The 16,064-nt window shown below is 43.5% G+C and overlaps 1 protein-coding gene across 2 annotated transcripts in view; it reads right to left on the bottom strand.

Annotated features, from left to right (window-relative positions):
- The window catches only part of LOC135514677 (integrin alpha-X-like), a 69,769-nt gene extending 67,065 nt beyond the window's left edge, over positions 1-2,704 (bottom strand). For both annotated transcript variants that reach the window (XM_064938181.1, XM_064938182.1), the window contains exons 1-2: positions 2,559-2,704; positions 2,248-2,380 (exon numbers count right to left, since the gene is read on the bottom strand). In XM_064938181.1, coding sequence (XP_064794253.1) covers positions 2,248-2,380; positions 2,559-2,613 — 188 coding nt within the window. In that variant the 5' untranslated portion in view covers positions 2,614-2,704. The remainder of the gene's footprint in view (positions 1-2,247; positions 2,381-2,558) is intronic.
- Positions 2,705-16,064: the final 13,360 nt, after the last annotated feature.

Genomic DNA, 16,064 nt, shown 5'->3' with positions numbered 1-16,064 from the left:
AGAAGAGGTCTTCACATTTTAAAAATAGGCAGGCGTTATGCCTTTGTAGCTGTGGTAACTAGTGATGACCGTTCTCTCTGGCTGCTCGTTCTATGTAGTATAATATAATCTGTTCAAAACAGTGGCAGCATGTGTAGCAGTTGTCATTTTGTTTTTTTACATGCAAAAGTGAAATGTGTTTTTATGCTGCTGTTCAAATGCACAGATCGCTTTATATATCTTCTCAAAGAATCTACCAGTAGTTTGGAAACTTGGCATCATATCTGTCATGCTGCTTTGTTGACAAATCCAACCACCTCACACCCTGGATATTTAGCCAATCAGCGGACATCACTGGTATCAATAAAGTTACATTGGATCAAATCATTAGAGGACAGTGACGAAATACTGTTTGTTGTCGTTTTAGGCCTATATTCAATCTAGACCGCGGAAGATAACGCGATTGACATTTAAAGGTAATTTCCGATTGAGACCACATATGCAGTGTTTACCGTGAATGCGCTCTCCGTGAACACTGAGACAATGCCTTTAAAAGGTGAATGGCTGAAAAGGGGTGAACGGATTGATTCTAGACAGATGTAAAATTTGTTTGATATTCGGTTCTCTCGTCTATTGCTTGTTTAGCAACTAAATCGACACGTGTGTAAGTATGGGGAAAAACAGACGGGGTTGGCTTAGATTGTTGACAACATGTAAGCTATATTTCATCTCCAATGTTTATTGAAAATATAAATACATTTGCACAATGAACACTTGTTTCCTGTCAAATACATCTTTACAGTTGTTGGTTAGCTAGAATTTTAGCCATATTATCATTAACATAAAATCGGTCAAAACACCTGAAAACAAGACATGGTATCAGGAACAAGATGGAATGAGACACTTAAAATTCCCCACATGGCAGTTTCTTCTCATTCTTGCGAGGAATCTGGCCATCCAGAATCACAATAACACACTGACTTCTGCCCCATTGAAGCACCATGGGGGCTTTCAATCTTCAATAGCTCTTACACAAAATGTGCCATGACTATGCAGGGAATTTCAACCACAGATTCAACAAACAAAAAGCAGGGAGGTTTTCCAATGCCTCGTAAAGAAGAGCATCTATTTATAGATGGGTAAAAAAAGCATGGTGAAGTTATTCATTACACTTTGGATGGTGTATTAATACACCTAGTTACTACAAAGATACAGGCGTCCTTCTTAACTCAGTTGCCGGAGAGGAAGGAAACCGCTCAGTGATTTCAACATGAGGCCAATGGTGACTTTAAAACAGTTACAGAGTTTAATGGCTGTGACAGGAGAAAACTGAGGATGGATCAACAACATTTGTGATTACTCCACAATAAATATATTCCAAAATATTCCAAAACATGCATCCTGTTTGCAATAAGGCACTAATGTAAAACTGCAAAAAATGTGGCAGAGAAATTAACTTAGTCCTAAATACAAAGCGTTATGTTTGGGGTAAATCCAACACAGCACATCACTGAGTACCACTCTTCATATTTTCAAGCATGGTGGTGGCTGCATCATGTTATGGGTGTGCTTGTCATTGGCAAGGACTAGGGAGGTTTTTAAGGATAATAAGAAACGGAATAGAGCTAAGCACAGGCAAAAAAATCCTAGAAGAAAATGTGGGTTAGTATGCTTTTCAACAGACAGTGGGAGACAAATTCACCTTTCTACAGGACAATAACCTAAAGCACAAGGTCAAATATACACTGGAGTTGCTTTTTTTTAACTAGGGAAGTCAGTTAAGAACAAATTCTTATTTACAATGACAGCCTAGGAACAGTGCTTTAACTGCCTTGTTCGGGAGCAGAACAACAGATTTTTACCTTGTCAGCTTGGTGATTCAACCTTTCGGTTACTAGCCCAACGCTCTAACCACTAGGCTACCTGCCACCCCAAAATGACATTGAGTGTTCCTAAGTGGCCTAGTTACAGTTTTGATTTGAAAGCAGCTTGAAAACCTATGGCAAGAATTGAAAATGGCTGGCTAGCAATGATCAATAACCAACTTGACAGAGCTTGTAGAATTTTTAAATAATAATGTGCAAATATTGTACATTCCAGGTGTGCAAAGCTCTTAGAGACTTACTCGGAGAGACTCAGAGCTGCAATTGCAACATGGATTCTAACACAGTGAAATGGTCCACCCACACAGACATATTATGATGATTAACATCCATTAACATCCATGATTAACCCAGTGGTTTGACTGTTTAATGATTAGTAACTTGCCTGCTGCCTCCCTGCGCCGGTCCAAACTGACAGACACGATAACCGAAATGGGACCCTGCTGTCTCCGAGTCCGAGACACTTAATGTTCTGGGATAGCGAATGTCGAAGCTGAACCCCACTGTCAACGGTGCGACTGCAACAATAAAAAAATGAACAAACACATTTTAATTTATACATATTTTCTTTTTACAAAAGCATCTACAGCAAGTCTGACAGTCAATTGCTCAGGCAAGCCAGGTGAAACTCTTAACTATAACTCTACTATAAATGTATTCTACTAATACAAAGTAGATTTGGCTATATAACCTTACATTGCAAAAGTCCGAGGAAACACCAAAACTGGATGTGCTCCAGTTGCCTGTCCATGTCGACTGAAGTCCGCGCTACAGTCCTCGCATAGTGGTGAACGCAGAGAAGATGAGGAGAGCACCGGCTTGAAGAATATCATGTGGTGAAACCTTTCTCGATAATGAAGGAGTGAGTCGGTCGGTAAATGCGCCTTTTTTTTACAGGGACGTTCTAAAAGGATTACAACGGTCTGTGACCGCCACCCGGTGGTGAGAGTTGACTGGTGCAGGAGAGACTGGGGAGAGATGGGGGAAAAAACGTGAGTTTGTACTATGGAGGGGAGGGGTGCACAAAAATCAAATCAAATCAAATGTATTTGTCACATACACATGGTTAGCAGATGTTGATGCGAGTGTAACAAAATGCTTGTGCTTCTAGTTCCGGGAATGCAGTGATAACCAACGAGTAATCTAACCTAACAATTCCAAAACTACTACCTTATACACACAAGTGTAAAGGGATAAAGACTATGTATATAAAGATATATGAATGAGTGATGGTACAGAACGGCATAGGCAAGATGCAGTAGATGGTATCGAGTACAGTATATACATATGAGATGAGTAATGTAGGGTATGTAAACAAAGTGGCATTGTTTAAAGTGGCTAGTGAATACATGTACTACATAAATATGCAGTAGATGATATCGAGTACAGTATATATATTTACATATACATATGAGATGAGTAATGTAGGGTATGTAAACCTTATATTAAGTAGCATTGTTTAAAGTGGCTAGTGATATATTTTACATCAATTCCCGTTATTAAAGTGGCTGGAGTTGAGTAAGTGTGTTGGCAGCAGCCACTCGATGTTAGTGGTGGCTGTTTAACAGTCTGATGGCCTTGAGTTAGAAGCTGTTTTTCAGTCTCCCGGTCCCTGCTTTGATGCACCTGTACTGACCTCGCCTTCTGGATGACAGCAGGGTGAATAGGCAGTGGCTCGGGTGGTTGTTGTCCTTGATGATCTTTATGGCCTTCCTCCGACATCGGGTGGTGTAGGTGTCCTGGAGGGCAGGTAGTTTGCCCCCGGTGATGCGCTGTGCAGACCTCACTACCCTCTGGGGAGCTTTACGGTTGTGGGCGGAGCAGTTGCCATACCAGGCGGTGATACAGCCCGACAGGATGCTCTCGATTGTGCATCTGTAGAAGTTTGTGAGTGCTTATGGTTACAAGCCAAATTTTTTCAGCCTCCTGAGGTTGAAGAGGCGCTGCTGCGCCTTCTTCACAACGCTGTCTGTGTGGGTGGACCATTTCAGTTTGTCCGTGATGTGTACGCCGAGGAACTTAACTTACTACCCTCTCCACTACTGTCCCATCGATGTGGATAGGGGGGTGCTCCCTCTGCTGTTTCCTGAAGTCCACAAACATCTCCTTTGTTTTGTTGACGTTGAGTGTGAGGTTATTTTCCTGTCACCACACTCCGAGGGCCCTCACCTCCTCCCTGTAGGCCGTCTCGTCGTTGTTGGTAATCAAGCCTACCACTGTAGTGTCGTCCGCAAACTTGATGATTGAGTTGGAGGCGTGCATGGCCACGCAGTCGTGGGTGAACAGGGTGTACAGGAGAGGGCTCAGAATGCACCCTTGTGGAGCCCCAGTGTTGAGGATCAGCGGGGTGGAGATGTTACCTACCCTCTCCACCTGGGGGTGGCCCGTCAGGAAGTCCAAAACCCAGTTGCACAGGGCGGGGTCGAGACCCAGGGTCTCGAGCTTGATGACGAGTTTGGAGGGTACTATGGTGTTAAATGCTGAGCTGTAGTCGATGAACAGCAATTCTCACATAAGCATTCCTCTTGTCCAGATGGGTTAGGGCAGTGTGCAGTGTGGTTGAGATTGCGTCGTCTGTGGACCTATTTGGGCGGTAAGCAAATTGGAGTGGGTCTAGGGCGTCAGGTAGGGTGGAGGTGATATGGTCATTGACTAGTCTCTCAAAGCACTTCATGATGACGGAAGTGAGTGCTAGTCGTTTAGCTCAGTTACCTTAGCTTTCTTGGGAACAGGGACAATGGTAGGCCTTCTTGAAGCATGTGGGAACAGCAGACTGGGATAAGGATTGGTTGAATATGTCCGTAAACACACCAGCCAGCTGGTCTGCGCATGCTCTGAGGACGCGGCTGGGGATGCCGTCTGGGCCTGCAGCCTTGCGAGGGTTAACACGTTTAAATGTTTTACTCTCATCAGCTGCAGTGAAGGAGAGTCTGCAGGTTTTGGTTGCGTGCCGTGTCAGTGGCACTGTATTGTCCTCAAAGCGGGCAAAAAAGTTATTTAGTCTGCCTGGGAGCAAGACATCCTGGTCCGTGACGTGGCTGGTTTTCTTTATGTAATCCGTGATTGACTGTAGACCCTGCCACATACCTCTTGTGTCTGAGCCATTGAATTGTGACTCTACTTTGTCTCTATACTGACGCTTAGCTTGTTTGATTGCCTTGCGGAGGGAATAGCTACACTGTTTGTATTCGGACATGTTTCCAGTCACCTTGCCCTGGTTAAAAGCAGTGCTTCGTGCATAGCTCCAGCTCTGGGTCTACTCTAAAGCACTTATCATGTAAAAGGGGCCATCCAATGTGATTTGATGGATTGATCAATCAATCAATTGATTGGTTGGTTGGTTGACTGATTGATTGGTGAGTGGTGCACAGCTCCCGTCCTCAAGTGCAACAGTGTGACTTTACCTTTTGTGCACTAGAGGGCGGTGTCTCATTTTCTTGAAATAAATAGCTGACACCAGGACTTGAGGACATCCCTGCATGCAGAAGTTTGTAGTATATTTTCTTTTATATTGTTGTTGTGAGATGAAAATAAATGACAACTAAAAAGTTCACTAGCTGTCTTAGCGTGAGAAAGACTACAACATGCTGGGAAAGTTTTGCTGAATATACTATTTCCTTACTTCATGAGCAAAAGTAAAAACTGAAGTGAAATCATATTTAACAGTGGTCTGCTTCCCATCTTACAAAATACTGATTATTCTCTAATAATTTTCTCCTCAGTGAGACGTAGCTTAAAATGAACCAGAGAGGTCTCCAGTCCTATCCAGTTGGGTCAGTTACTTTAGCGTCCATTATTCAAGTTTCAGTTTCAAGTTTCAAGTAGTATTAGTCTTGTTTTTTTATTTAATTTTATTTAACATTTATTTAACTATGTACGGGATACATGTGGTATACATCTTCCAACAAAATGCTTACTTGCAGGTCCCTTCTCAACCTCATATTGTAACTGTCAGTGGAGAGACGCAGTCAAAGGTTGCCAGGTATCAAATCTATTGTCCCTGTTAATCTCCTGTGTAACAAACCAAACAGGCTACAGTTAGTAACTACTCAAACAACCCACACTACCCCCCCCCCCTTCTCTATCTTCCCTCCTTCTTCCCCATTTTCTCTGTGTAACAAAACAGAGTGTAAAACACACATTTGTGCACTGGCATGTTTGAGCACATCGTTGTGCCTGAGTCACTGTGGACAGAGAATCCAGCCAGCGTCACTGGTGATGACCTCACACACACTCTGACACCCACCATGTCATTATGTTAAACGGTGAAAAATGCAGTTTGACTGGTCATGGAAAACTCTGAGTCACTTGATTGAACTCCTTGTCTTTGTGCCCTCCAATAACCATTTGTATCAGTATTAGCTATATGAGGTGGGAAGCTGGAAGGTCACAGAAGTTGTGAAGAGGTTTGTCAAGATAGAGAGATTTGAGTTGAGAGAAAGACAGAGAGGAAAAGTGAGAGAGAGGGTATACGATCCTGCCAGGTCACAGGCTTGGGGACAGAGATAACAGGAGGTACAACAGTGTCTGTGTGAGGCATTTGGCCCAGCAGAATCAGCATGAGAGAGAGAAAATGAAAGATGGCTTGAAAGAAGAATGGGGGGAAAGAAAGTGAAAAGGAAAGATTTAAAAGAGTGAAATAGATGGATTGAGAAAGACTGAACGACAGAGAAAGCGAGAGAAAAAGATGGATGAAAAAGACAAGATGATAGAGAGAAAGGGAGAGTGAAATATGTGAGAGAGCAAGAAAGAGTTTGAAAGAGAGCGAGTCGAGTCAGGTCATGTGGATGTGGATGTGGCGACAGTGTGGACCTAGCCTGTCTCTCTGGTTCTCCTGTTGACTGGCTCTGTCTGAGGTAGGGTGGGCCATCACACAGGACCCATTGTAGAGGCCTATAATCTCTATCCTCCAGGTTCTGTTCATGTACCTTGTTCAGGCCCCCTCAGATGACCCCTATCCAGGAGGGAGAGGCTACAGAGACACGCTGGCTTTGTCAAGTCCTGTATCATTGTATGTGTATTGTACCAACATCTTAAGTGGACTAACCAGTGCCCCCACTCATTGACTCTGTACCGGTACCCCCTGTATATAGCCTCATTACTAACCTATACCACTGCACTTTGACTCTGTACCGGTACCCCCGGTATATAGCCTCATTACTAACCTATACCACTGCACATTGAAGCTGTACCAGTACCCCCTGTTAACAGCCTCGCATCTGTTATTTTACTGTTGCTCCATTTTTTTACTCAACACTTATTTTTCTTGTAAGTAAGCATTTCACTTTAAGGTCTACACCTGTTGTAATCAGCGCATGTGACAAATTCAATTTTATTTAACTTGAGACGGACCGTCCACCATCCACAAATCTGGTCACTTTGCTAAGACACAAGTCTAAATGTTTCTAAAAACTGTCTGTTATGTTTCAGGTGTAATATGGGAGTGTATAATACCTTCTACTTTTAATAGAAGGTGTAATGTATAGGCCTCATTTACTTTGACAGCAATATTACATCCCTGCGGGGTTAAAACAGTTGAAGTTGGAAGTTTACATACACCTTAGACAAATATATTTAAACTCAGTTTTCACAATTCTTAACATTTAATCCTAATAAAAATTCCTGTCTTAGGTCATTTAGGATCACCACTTTATTTTAAGAATGTGAATAATAGTAGAGAGTGATGTATTTCAGCTTTTATTTTTTTCATCACATTCCCAATGGGTCAGAAGTTTACATACAGTCAATTAGTATTTGGTAGCATTGCCTTTAACTTGTTTAACTTGGGTCAAACGTTTCGGGCAACCTACCACAAGCTTCCCACAATAAGTTGGGTGAATTTTGGCCCATTCCTCCTGACAGAGCTGGTGTAACTGCGTCAGGTTTGTAGGCCTCCTTGCTCGCACACGGTTTTTCCGTTCTGCCCACAAATTCTCTATGGGATTGAGGTCAGGGCTTTGTGATGGCCACTCCAATACCTTGACATTGTTGTCCTTAAGTCGTTTTGCCAAAACTTTGGAAGTATGCTTGGGGTCATTGTCCATTTGGAAGACCCATTTGCAACCAACATTTAACTGACTGATGTCTTGAGATGTTGCTTCAATATAGCCACATAATTTTCCTCCCTCATGATGACATCTATTTTGTGAAGTGCACCAGTCCCTCATGCAGAAAAGCACCCCCACAACATGATGCTGCCACCCCATGCTTCATGGTTAGGATGGTATTCTTCGGCTTGCAAGCCTCCCCCTTTTTCCTCCAAACATAGCGATGGTCTTTATGGCCAAACAGTATGTTATATTTTTGTCTCATCAGACCAGGGGACATTTCTCCAAAACATACGATCTTTGTCCCTATAAGCAGTTGCAAATTGTAGTCTGGCTTTTTTATGGCGGTTTTGGAGCAGTGGCTTCTTCCTTGCTGACCATTTTACTGTGGATATAGATACTTTTGTACCTGTTTCCTCCAGCATCTTCACAAGGCCCTTTGCTGTTGTTCTGGGATTGATTTGCACTTTTTGCACCAAAGCATGTTCATCTGTAGGAGACAGAACGTGTCTCCTTCCTGAGCGGTATGACGGCTGCATGGTCCCATGGTGTTTATACCTGCGTACTATTGTTTGTACAGATGAACGTGGTACCTTCAGGCATTTGGTAATTGCTCCCAAGGATGAACCAGACTTGTGGAGGTCTTGGCTGATTCCTTTTGATTTTCCCATGATGTCAAGCAAAAAGGCACTGAGTTTGAAGGTAGGCCTTGAAATACATCCACAGTTACACCTCCAATTGACTCAGGCTAATTGACATAATTCATCAGAAGCTTCTAAAGCCATTACATAATTTTCTGGAATTTTCCAAGCTGTTTAAAGGCACAGTCAACTTAGTGTATGAAAACTTCTGACACACTGAAATTGTGAAACAGTGAATTATAAGTGAAATAATCTGTCTGTAAACAATTGTTGGAAAAATGACTTGTGTCATGTACAAAGTAGATGTCCTAACTGTCTTGCCAAAACTATAGTTTGTTAATTAACAAGGAATTTGTGGAGTGGTTGAAAAACGAGATTTAATGACTCAAACCTAAGTGTATGTAAACTTCCGACTTCAACTGTTTGTCCATTGTGTTGGTGTCAAATAGATCAAATCAGGGTGTGGTGTGTGAAATAAATTACGTTAGTTTGACAGGTAGCATGAGCTGTGTGTGTTTGTGTTTGCCTGTGTGTCCGTTTGTCTGTGTGTGCAAATGTGTGTGTGTGTGTGTGTGTGTCTAAAACAGTGTGTGGCAAGCCTCCATGGCGGTGCCACGTCTATCCACGGCTGTCGTCCTGGAGATGATGATATTACAGCACGAAGACATTAAAAGAGACGTGTCTGGGCAGAGCTAAACACCCTAGCTATCAGGTCAAGTTATATAACGGCAGACATATCAGTGTGGATGACGGATCACCACCTCAAGCTGAACATCGGCAAGACGGAGCTGCTCTTCCTCCCGGGGAAGGACTGCCCGTTCCATGATCTCGCCATCACGGTTGACAACTCCATTGTGTCCTCCTCCCAGAGCGCTAAGAACCTTGGCGTGATCCTGGACAACACCCTGTCGTTCTCAACCAACATCATGGCGGTGGCCCGTTCCTGTAGGTTCATGCTCTACAACATCCGCAGAGTACGACCCTGCCTCACACAGGAAGCGGCGCAGGTCCTAATCCAGGCACTTGTCATCTCCCGTCTGGATTACTGCAACTCGCTGTTGGCTGGGCTCCCTGCCTGTGCCATTAAACCCCTACAACTCATCCAGAACGCCGCAGCCCGTCTGGTGTTCAACCTTCCCAAGTTCTCTCACGTCACCCCGCTCCTCCGCTCTCTCCACTGGCTTCCAGTTGAAGCTCGCATCCGCTACAAGACCATGGTGCTTGCCTGCGGAGCTGTGAGGGGAACGGCACCGCAGTACCTCCAGGCTCTGATCAGGCCCTACACCCAAGCAAGGGCACTGCGTTCATCCACCTCTGGCCTGCTCGCCTCCCTACCATTGAGGAAGTACAGTTCCCGCTCAGCCCAGTCAAAACTGTTCGCTGCTCTGGCCCCCCAATGGTGGAACAAACTCCCTCACGACGCCAGGACAGCGGAGTCAATCACCACCTTCCGGAGACACCTGAAACCCCACCTCTTCAAGGAATACCTAGGATAGGATAAGTAATCCTTCTCACCACCCCCCTTAATGATTTAGATGCACTATTGTAAAGTGGCTGTTCCACTGGATGTCAGAAGGTGAATTCACCAATTTGTAAGTCGCTCTGGATAAGAGCGTCTGCTAAATGACCTAAATGTAAATGTAAATATAAGGTATGCTACTAGGAAATTGTCTGTGGAAAACTATACTAGGTACCATGTAGGAACTAGGCACATTGCTATGGATAAGCATTGCTGCAGAAGGCTACACTACCGGTATGCTACTGTAGGTACATTGCTATGTAAAGCTACAGGTAGTAAGGACTGGGGGTTGAGGTATACTGAAATTATAGGTATCAGAGATTGAGGAACTAGTTAAGTATATGCTGTACTCACATGGACACGTACTGTACATGGTACAGTTATTCTGAATGGCAAAGGCCAGGAAAGAGTGGATCCTCAGCCAAAGGTGTCATCAGCAATGATTTTTAAAGAGGGCAGGAAATACGTGAAGATGATCTGGAGGGGGGCTGTCCCCACTCAGGAATTCTGAGAATGTAGCATTTTTCTAACACCTGAAGCAGCTTTTTCCTGCAATCTAGAGCCATAATAATTATGCCTAATTCTGTGCGTAGGTTATCTAAGCACACCTGTTCAATTGGAATTTTATTGAATGATGTACATTGATGCTTTAAGAACTTTTATGCATAAGGAGTTTAGTACAACTGCCACACTGGCATACGGTATCATAAGCCAAGAATTACAGCAATTATAGTCATTTCTGAAGTCCAGCAGGCATGCCAGCTAAAATAGCTTAGACAAAATAATCCAACTTGGTTGATAGCCTGAAATGGAATGGTTGCTGTTTTATTTTTCATCAAGAAGGGTTAGGGTTATCAATAGGCTGATCAAAATCATTTACAAACACACGTCCTGCCCATCACCGTTAACTAAAATAATTTACAAACATACCTCCTGCGAGTCCTGCCCATCACCATCAGCTAAAATCATTTACAAACATACGTCCTGAGAGTCCTGCCCATCACGATCAGCTAAAATCATTTACAAACATACCTCCTGCGAGTCTTGCCCATCACCTTCAGCTAAAATCATTTACAAACATACCTCCTGCGAGTCCTGCCCATCACCTTCAGCTAAAATCATTTACAAACATACCTCCTGCGAGTCCTGCCCATCACCCTCAGCTAAAATCATTTACAAACCTACCTCCTGAGAGTCCTGCCCATCACAGTCAGCTAAAATAATTTACAAACCTACCTCCTGCGAGTCCTGCCCCTCACCGTCAGCTAAAATCATTTACAAACCTACCTCCTGCGAGTCCTGCCCCTCACGTCAGCTAAAATCATTTACAAACCTACCTCCTGCGAGTCCTGCCCCTCACCGTCAGCTAAAATAATTTGGAAACATACCTTTTGCGAGTCCTGCCCATCTCCGTCAGCTAAAATAATTTGGAAACATACCTTTTGGGAGTCCTGCCCATCTCCGTCAGCTAAAATCATTGGTGTGTGTGTCACTCAACACTTTCTCTCCTCCTCCAATGATGATTCTGTTTTCGTGCGCTAGTGTCCTGCCTAGCATATCTTTACTCAATGATGCACCTTGAAAGAGTATTTATTTGATTGTGAGTTCTTTAACAGTGACATGGCGGCAGGAAGCCTAGCGGTTAGTGAGGCGAGCCAGCAACCGGAGGGTTGCCAGTTTGAAACCCGGGTCCGACAGGAAAAATCTGTCGAAGTGAGCTGGTAACCAGAGGGTTGCAGGGTCAAATCCTAGATGCCATTACCTGCCATTGTGCCCTTGAGCAAGACATGTATAACCCCCCGTAACAACAGCTCCCAAGGCACCCAGTGTGGCAGCCCTCTGCACATCTTCCAAGCCTGTATATGTACAGTGGCTTCTGAAAGTATTTAGACCCCTTGACTTTTTCCACATTTTGTTGCGTTACAGCCTTATTGTAAAATGGATTAAATCAATACAAATACTCAGTAATCTACACACAATACCCCGATAATGACAAAGTGAAAACAGGTTTTTAGATTTTTTTTGCTAATTTATTCAAAACAAAAATCAGAACTTATTTACATAAGTATTCAGACCCGTTGCTATGAGACTCGAGATTGAGCTTAGGTGCATCCTGTTTCCATTGATCATCCTTGAGATGTTTCTACCACTTGTGTGGAGCCCACTTGTGGTAAATTCAACTGATTGGACATGATTTGGAAGGGCACACACCTGTCTATATAAGGTCCCACAGTTGACAGTGCATGTCAGAGCAAAAACCAAGGTTGAAGGAATTGTCCGTAGAGCTCCGAGACAGGATTGTGGTCGAGGCACAGATCTGTGGAAGGGTACCAAAAAATGTCTGCAGCATTGAAGGTCCCCAAGAACCCAGTGGCCTCCATCATTCTTAAATGGAAGACGTTTGGAACCACCGAGACTCTTCCTAGAGCTGGCCGCCAAACTGAGCAATCGGGGGAGAAGGGCCTTTGACAGGGAGGGGACCAAGAACACGATGGTCACTCTAACAGAGCTCTAGACGTCCTCTGTGGAGATGGGAGAACCTCCCAGAATGACAACTATTTCATGTCTGGAGGAAACCTGCCACCATCCCTACGGTGAGGCATGGTGGTGGCAGCATCATGCTGTGGGGGTGCTTTTCAACGGCAGGGACTGGGAGATTAGTCAGGATCGATGCAGAGATGAGCAAAGTACAGAGAGATCCTTGATGAAAATCTGCTCAGAGTGCTCAGGACCTCAGACTGGGGGCGAAGGTACACTTTCCAACAAGACAACGACCCTAAGCACACAGCCAAGACAACGCAGGAGTGGATTTGGGACAAGTCTCTGAATGTCCTTGAGTGGCCCAGCCAGAGCCCGGACTTGAACCCAATCAAACATATTTGGAGAGACCTGAAAATACCTGTGCAGCAACGTTCCCCATCCAACCGGACAGAGCTTGAGAGGATCTACAGAGAGGAATGGGAGGAACACCCCGAATACAGGTGTGCCAAGCTTGTAGTGTCATACCCAAGGAGACTTGAGGCTGTAATTGCTGCCAAAGGTGCTTCAACAAAGTACTGAGTAAAGGGTCTGAATATTTATGGAAATGTGATATTTAAAATAAAATAAAATCTCAAAACCTGTTTTTACTTTGTCATTATGGGGTAATGTGTGTAGATTGATGAGGACAAAAAACTTTTGTAATACATTTTAAAATAAGGCTGTAACCTAACAAAATGTGGAAAAAGTCAAGGGGTCTGGATACTTTTTGAAAGCACTGTATGTGTATGTATGCGTGTCCTTTGGACGGTTTGGGTTAAAAGCCTTTGTGTGCAGTTTACCAATAAAGTGATCTTATCTCTTTATGTGTGAATAATATAAACTCTGATTCATACTATCCTGAATACACAGGATAATCAATTGGCTATTGTCCACAATAAGCCCATTGTATATAGTTAATTGTATAGTAGGGTAGGGCCATTGAATGGACTTATTGAAACGATGTGTTAAAGGTCTTGCCTTGTAACAATTACATCATGGCTTTGTGACTGAACACCCAGGTATAACTGCTTTGTCTTTTTCATTGTTGATGATGAGTTACAACATAATGCCTCCGTTGTGTAACACACGGTAAAGAAGTCAACTTTATATGTTCCTCAAACAATATTGATTCAGTTTGTTTCTTATACGAATGCAGCTTGCGCATCTCCTCCAGTACTCTTTAATCCTTAAATCAATATTTGCACGGCACCTTGTTTCCTTGTTCGATTGAAAAATAACTTTTTTTCCCACATGTGCGCCGAGGGCATGTACCAGCAGTCTTACGTCAGTAATGGGCCAATTAAACATTCTTCTTTTTTTTCAACCGCCAGGTTACCATGGGGGCCAGAATAACATGTTGCACATCAATGTCAACACACGTTGTGCTGAGTGAATGGGGAAAAAAAGCAGAATGTAAGAGAGGAAGAGTGGAGCAGAGAAGATACATAAGTTTACATACACTTAGGTTGGAGTCATTAAAACTCGTTTTTTTAACCACTCCACAAATGCCTTATTACAAACTATAGTTTTGGCAAGTCGGTAAGGACTACTTTGTGCATGACACAAGTAATTTTCCAACAATTGTTTACAGACAGAATATTTCACGTATAATTCACTGTATCACAATTTCAGTGTGTCAGAAGTTTACATACACTAAGTTGACTGTGCCTTTAAACAGCTTGGAAAATTCCAGAAAATTATGTCTTTAGAAGCTTGGATATAGCATGGCTTTAGAATCTTCTGATAAGCTAATTGACAGAATTTGAGTCAATTGGAGGTGTACCTGTGCATGTATTTCAAGGCCTACCTTCAAACTCAGTGCCTCTTTGCTTGACATCATGGGAAAATCAAAAGAAATCAGCCAAGACCTCAGAAATAAATTGTAGACCTCCACAAGTCTGGTTCATCCTTGGGAGCAATTTCCAAATGCCTGAAGGTCCACGTTCATCTGTACAATCAATAGTACGCAAGTATAAACACCGTGGAACCACACAGCCGTCATACCGCTCAGGAAGGAGACACGTTCTGTCTCCTAGAGATGTACGTACTTTGGTGCGAAAAGTGCAAATCGATCCCAGAACAACAGCAAAGGACCTTGTGAAGATGCTGGAGGAAACAGGTACAACAGTATCTATATCAACAGTAAAGCGAGTCCTATATCAACATAAGTCCGCTCAAGCAAGGAAGAAGCCATTGCTCCAAAACCGCCATAAAAACGCCAGACTACGGTTTGCAACTGCACATGGGGACAATGATCATACTTTTTGGAGAAATGTCCCCTGCCTGATGAAACAAAAATATAACTGTTTGAACATAATGACCATCATTATGTTTGGAGGAAAAAGGGGGAGGCTTGCAAGCCAAAGAACACCGTCCCAACCATGAAGCATGGGGTGGCAGCATCATGTTTTGGGGGGTGCTTTGCTGCAGGAGGAACTGGTGCACTTCACAAAATAGATGACATCATGAGGGACGAAAATTATGTGGATATATTGAAGCAACATCTCAAGACATCAGTCAGGGAGTTAAAGCTTGGTCGCAAATGGGTCTCCGGGACCCCAAGCATACTTCCAAAGTTGTGGAGAAATGGCTTAAGGACAACAAAGTCAAGGTATTGGAGTGGCCATCACAAAGCCCTGACCTCAATCCCATAGAATATGAAAAAGTGTGTGCGAGCAAGGAGGCCTACAAACTTGACTCAGTTACACCAGGTCTGTCAGGAGGAATGGGTCAAAATCCACCCCAATTTATTGTGGGAAGCTTGTGGAAGGCTACCCGAAAAATGTTTGACCCAAGTTAATTAAACAATTTAAAGGCAATGCTACCAAATACTAATTGAGTGTATGTAAACTTCTGACCCACCTGGAATGTGAAATAAATGATTAACTAACATAAGCTTACTTGATCGTGTGCTAATGCAGAACACTCAGACAACAGTAAGACAGCAGCACCCACCAAACCAAGGGTACTCTTCCAGGAAATATTGCAAGGTGTGTAACGGCTTTGAGTCAGGTCACTGGAAGAAAAACTGTCCGAAGTCTGGGCCTAGATACAGTGAGGAGCACACACAAGCAACCAATGGAGCGGAGCCGTTAAACTAGAGGGCCCGCATTTAGAGGAGGGATATGTGGGTAAAGAGAAACAAACCCTTGAGTGTGATGAAGATTTAGAATGACGATATGTGAACACATGTAGTGCAGCACCAGAAGGGGTTCGGGGCGCAGAATATACAAAGAGTAACACCATTTGATGAACTGTTTTATGCCCCAGTCACTGTAAATAACCAGTTCCAATTGAAAGGGATGCTTGACACCGGCTCCATGGCCTGTACTTTAAGCGAAACAGCAGAACAAAGAATGCTTGCGGAAAATATTAGTCTAGAGAAGAAGCTACTATCAGAGCCAGTCATTCTCGTTCGCTCTCACTGCAGGTCAGAAGAGAAAGGGGAAGGTGAAGCCTGAGAATCAAGCTGGCA

The sequence above is a fragment of the Oncorhynchus masou genome, chromosome 26, assembly GCF_036934945.1.
Source record: "Oncorhynchus masou masou isolate Uvic2021 chromosome 26, UVic_Omas_1.1, whole genome shotgun sequence".
NCBI classification, from domain to species: Eukaryota; Metazoa; Chordata; class Actinopteri; order Salmoniformes; family Salmonidae; genus Oncorhynchus; species Oncorhynchus masou.
This window is presented reverse-complemented; position numbering and strand designations above follow the sequence as displayed.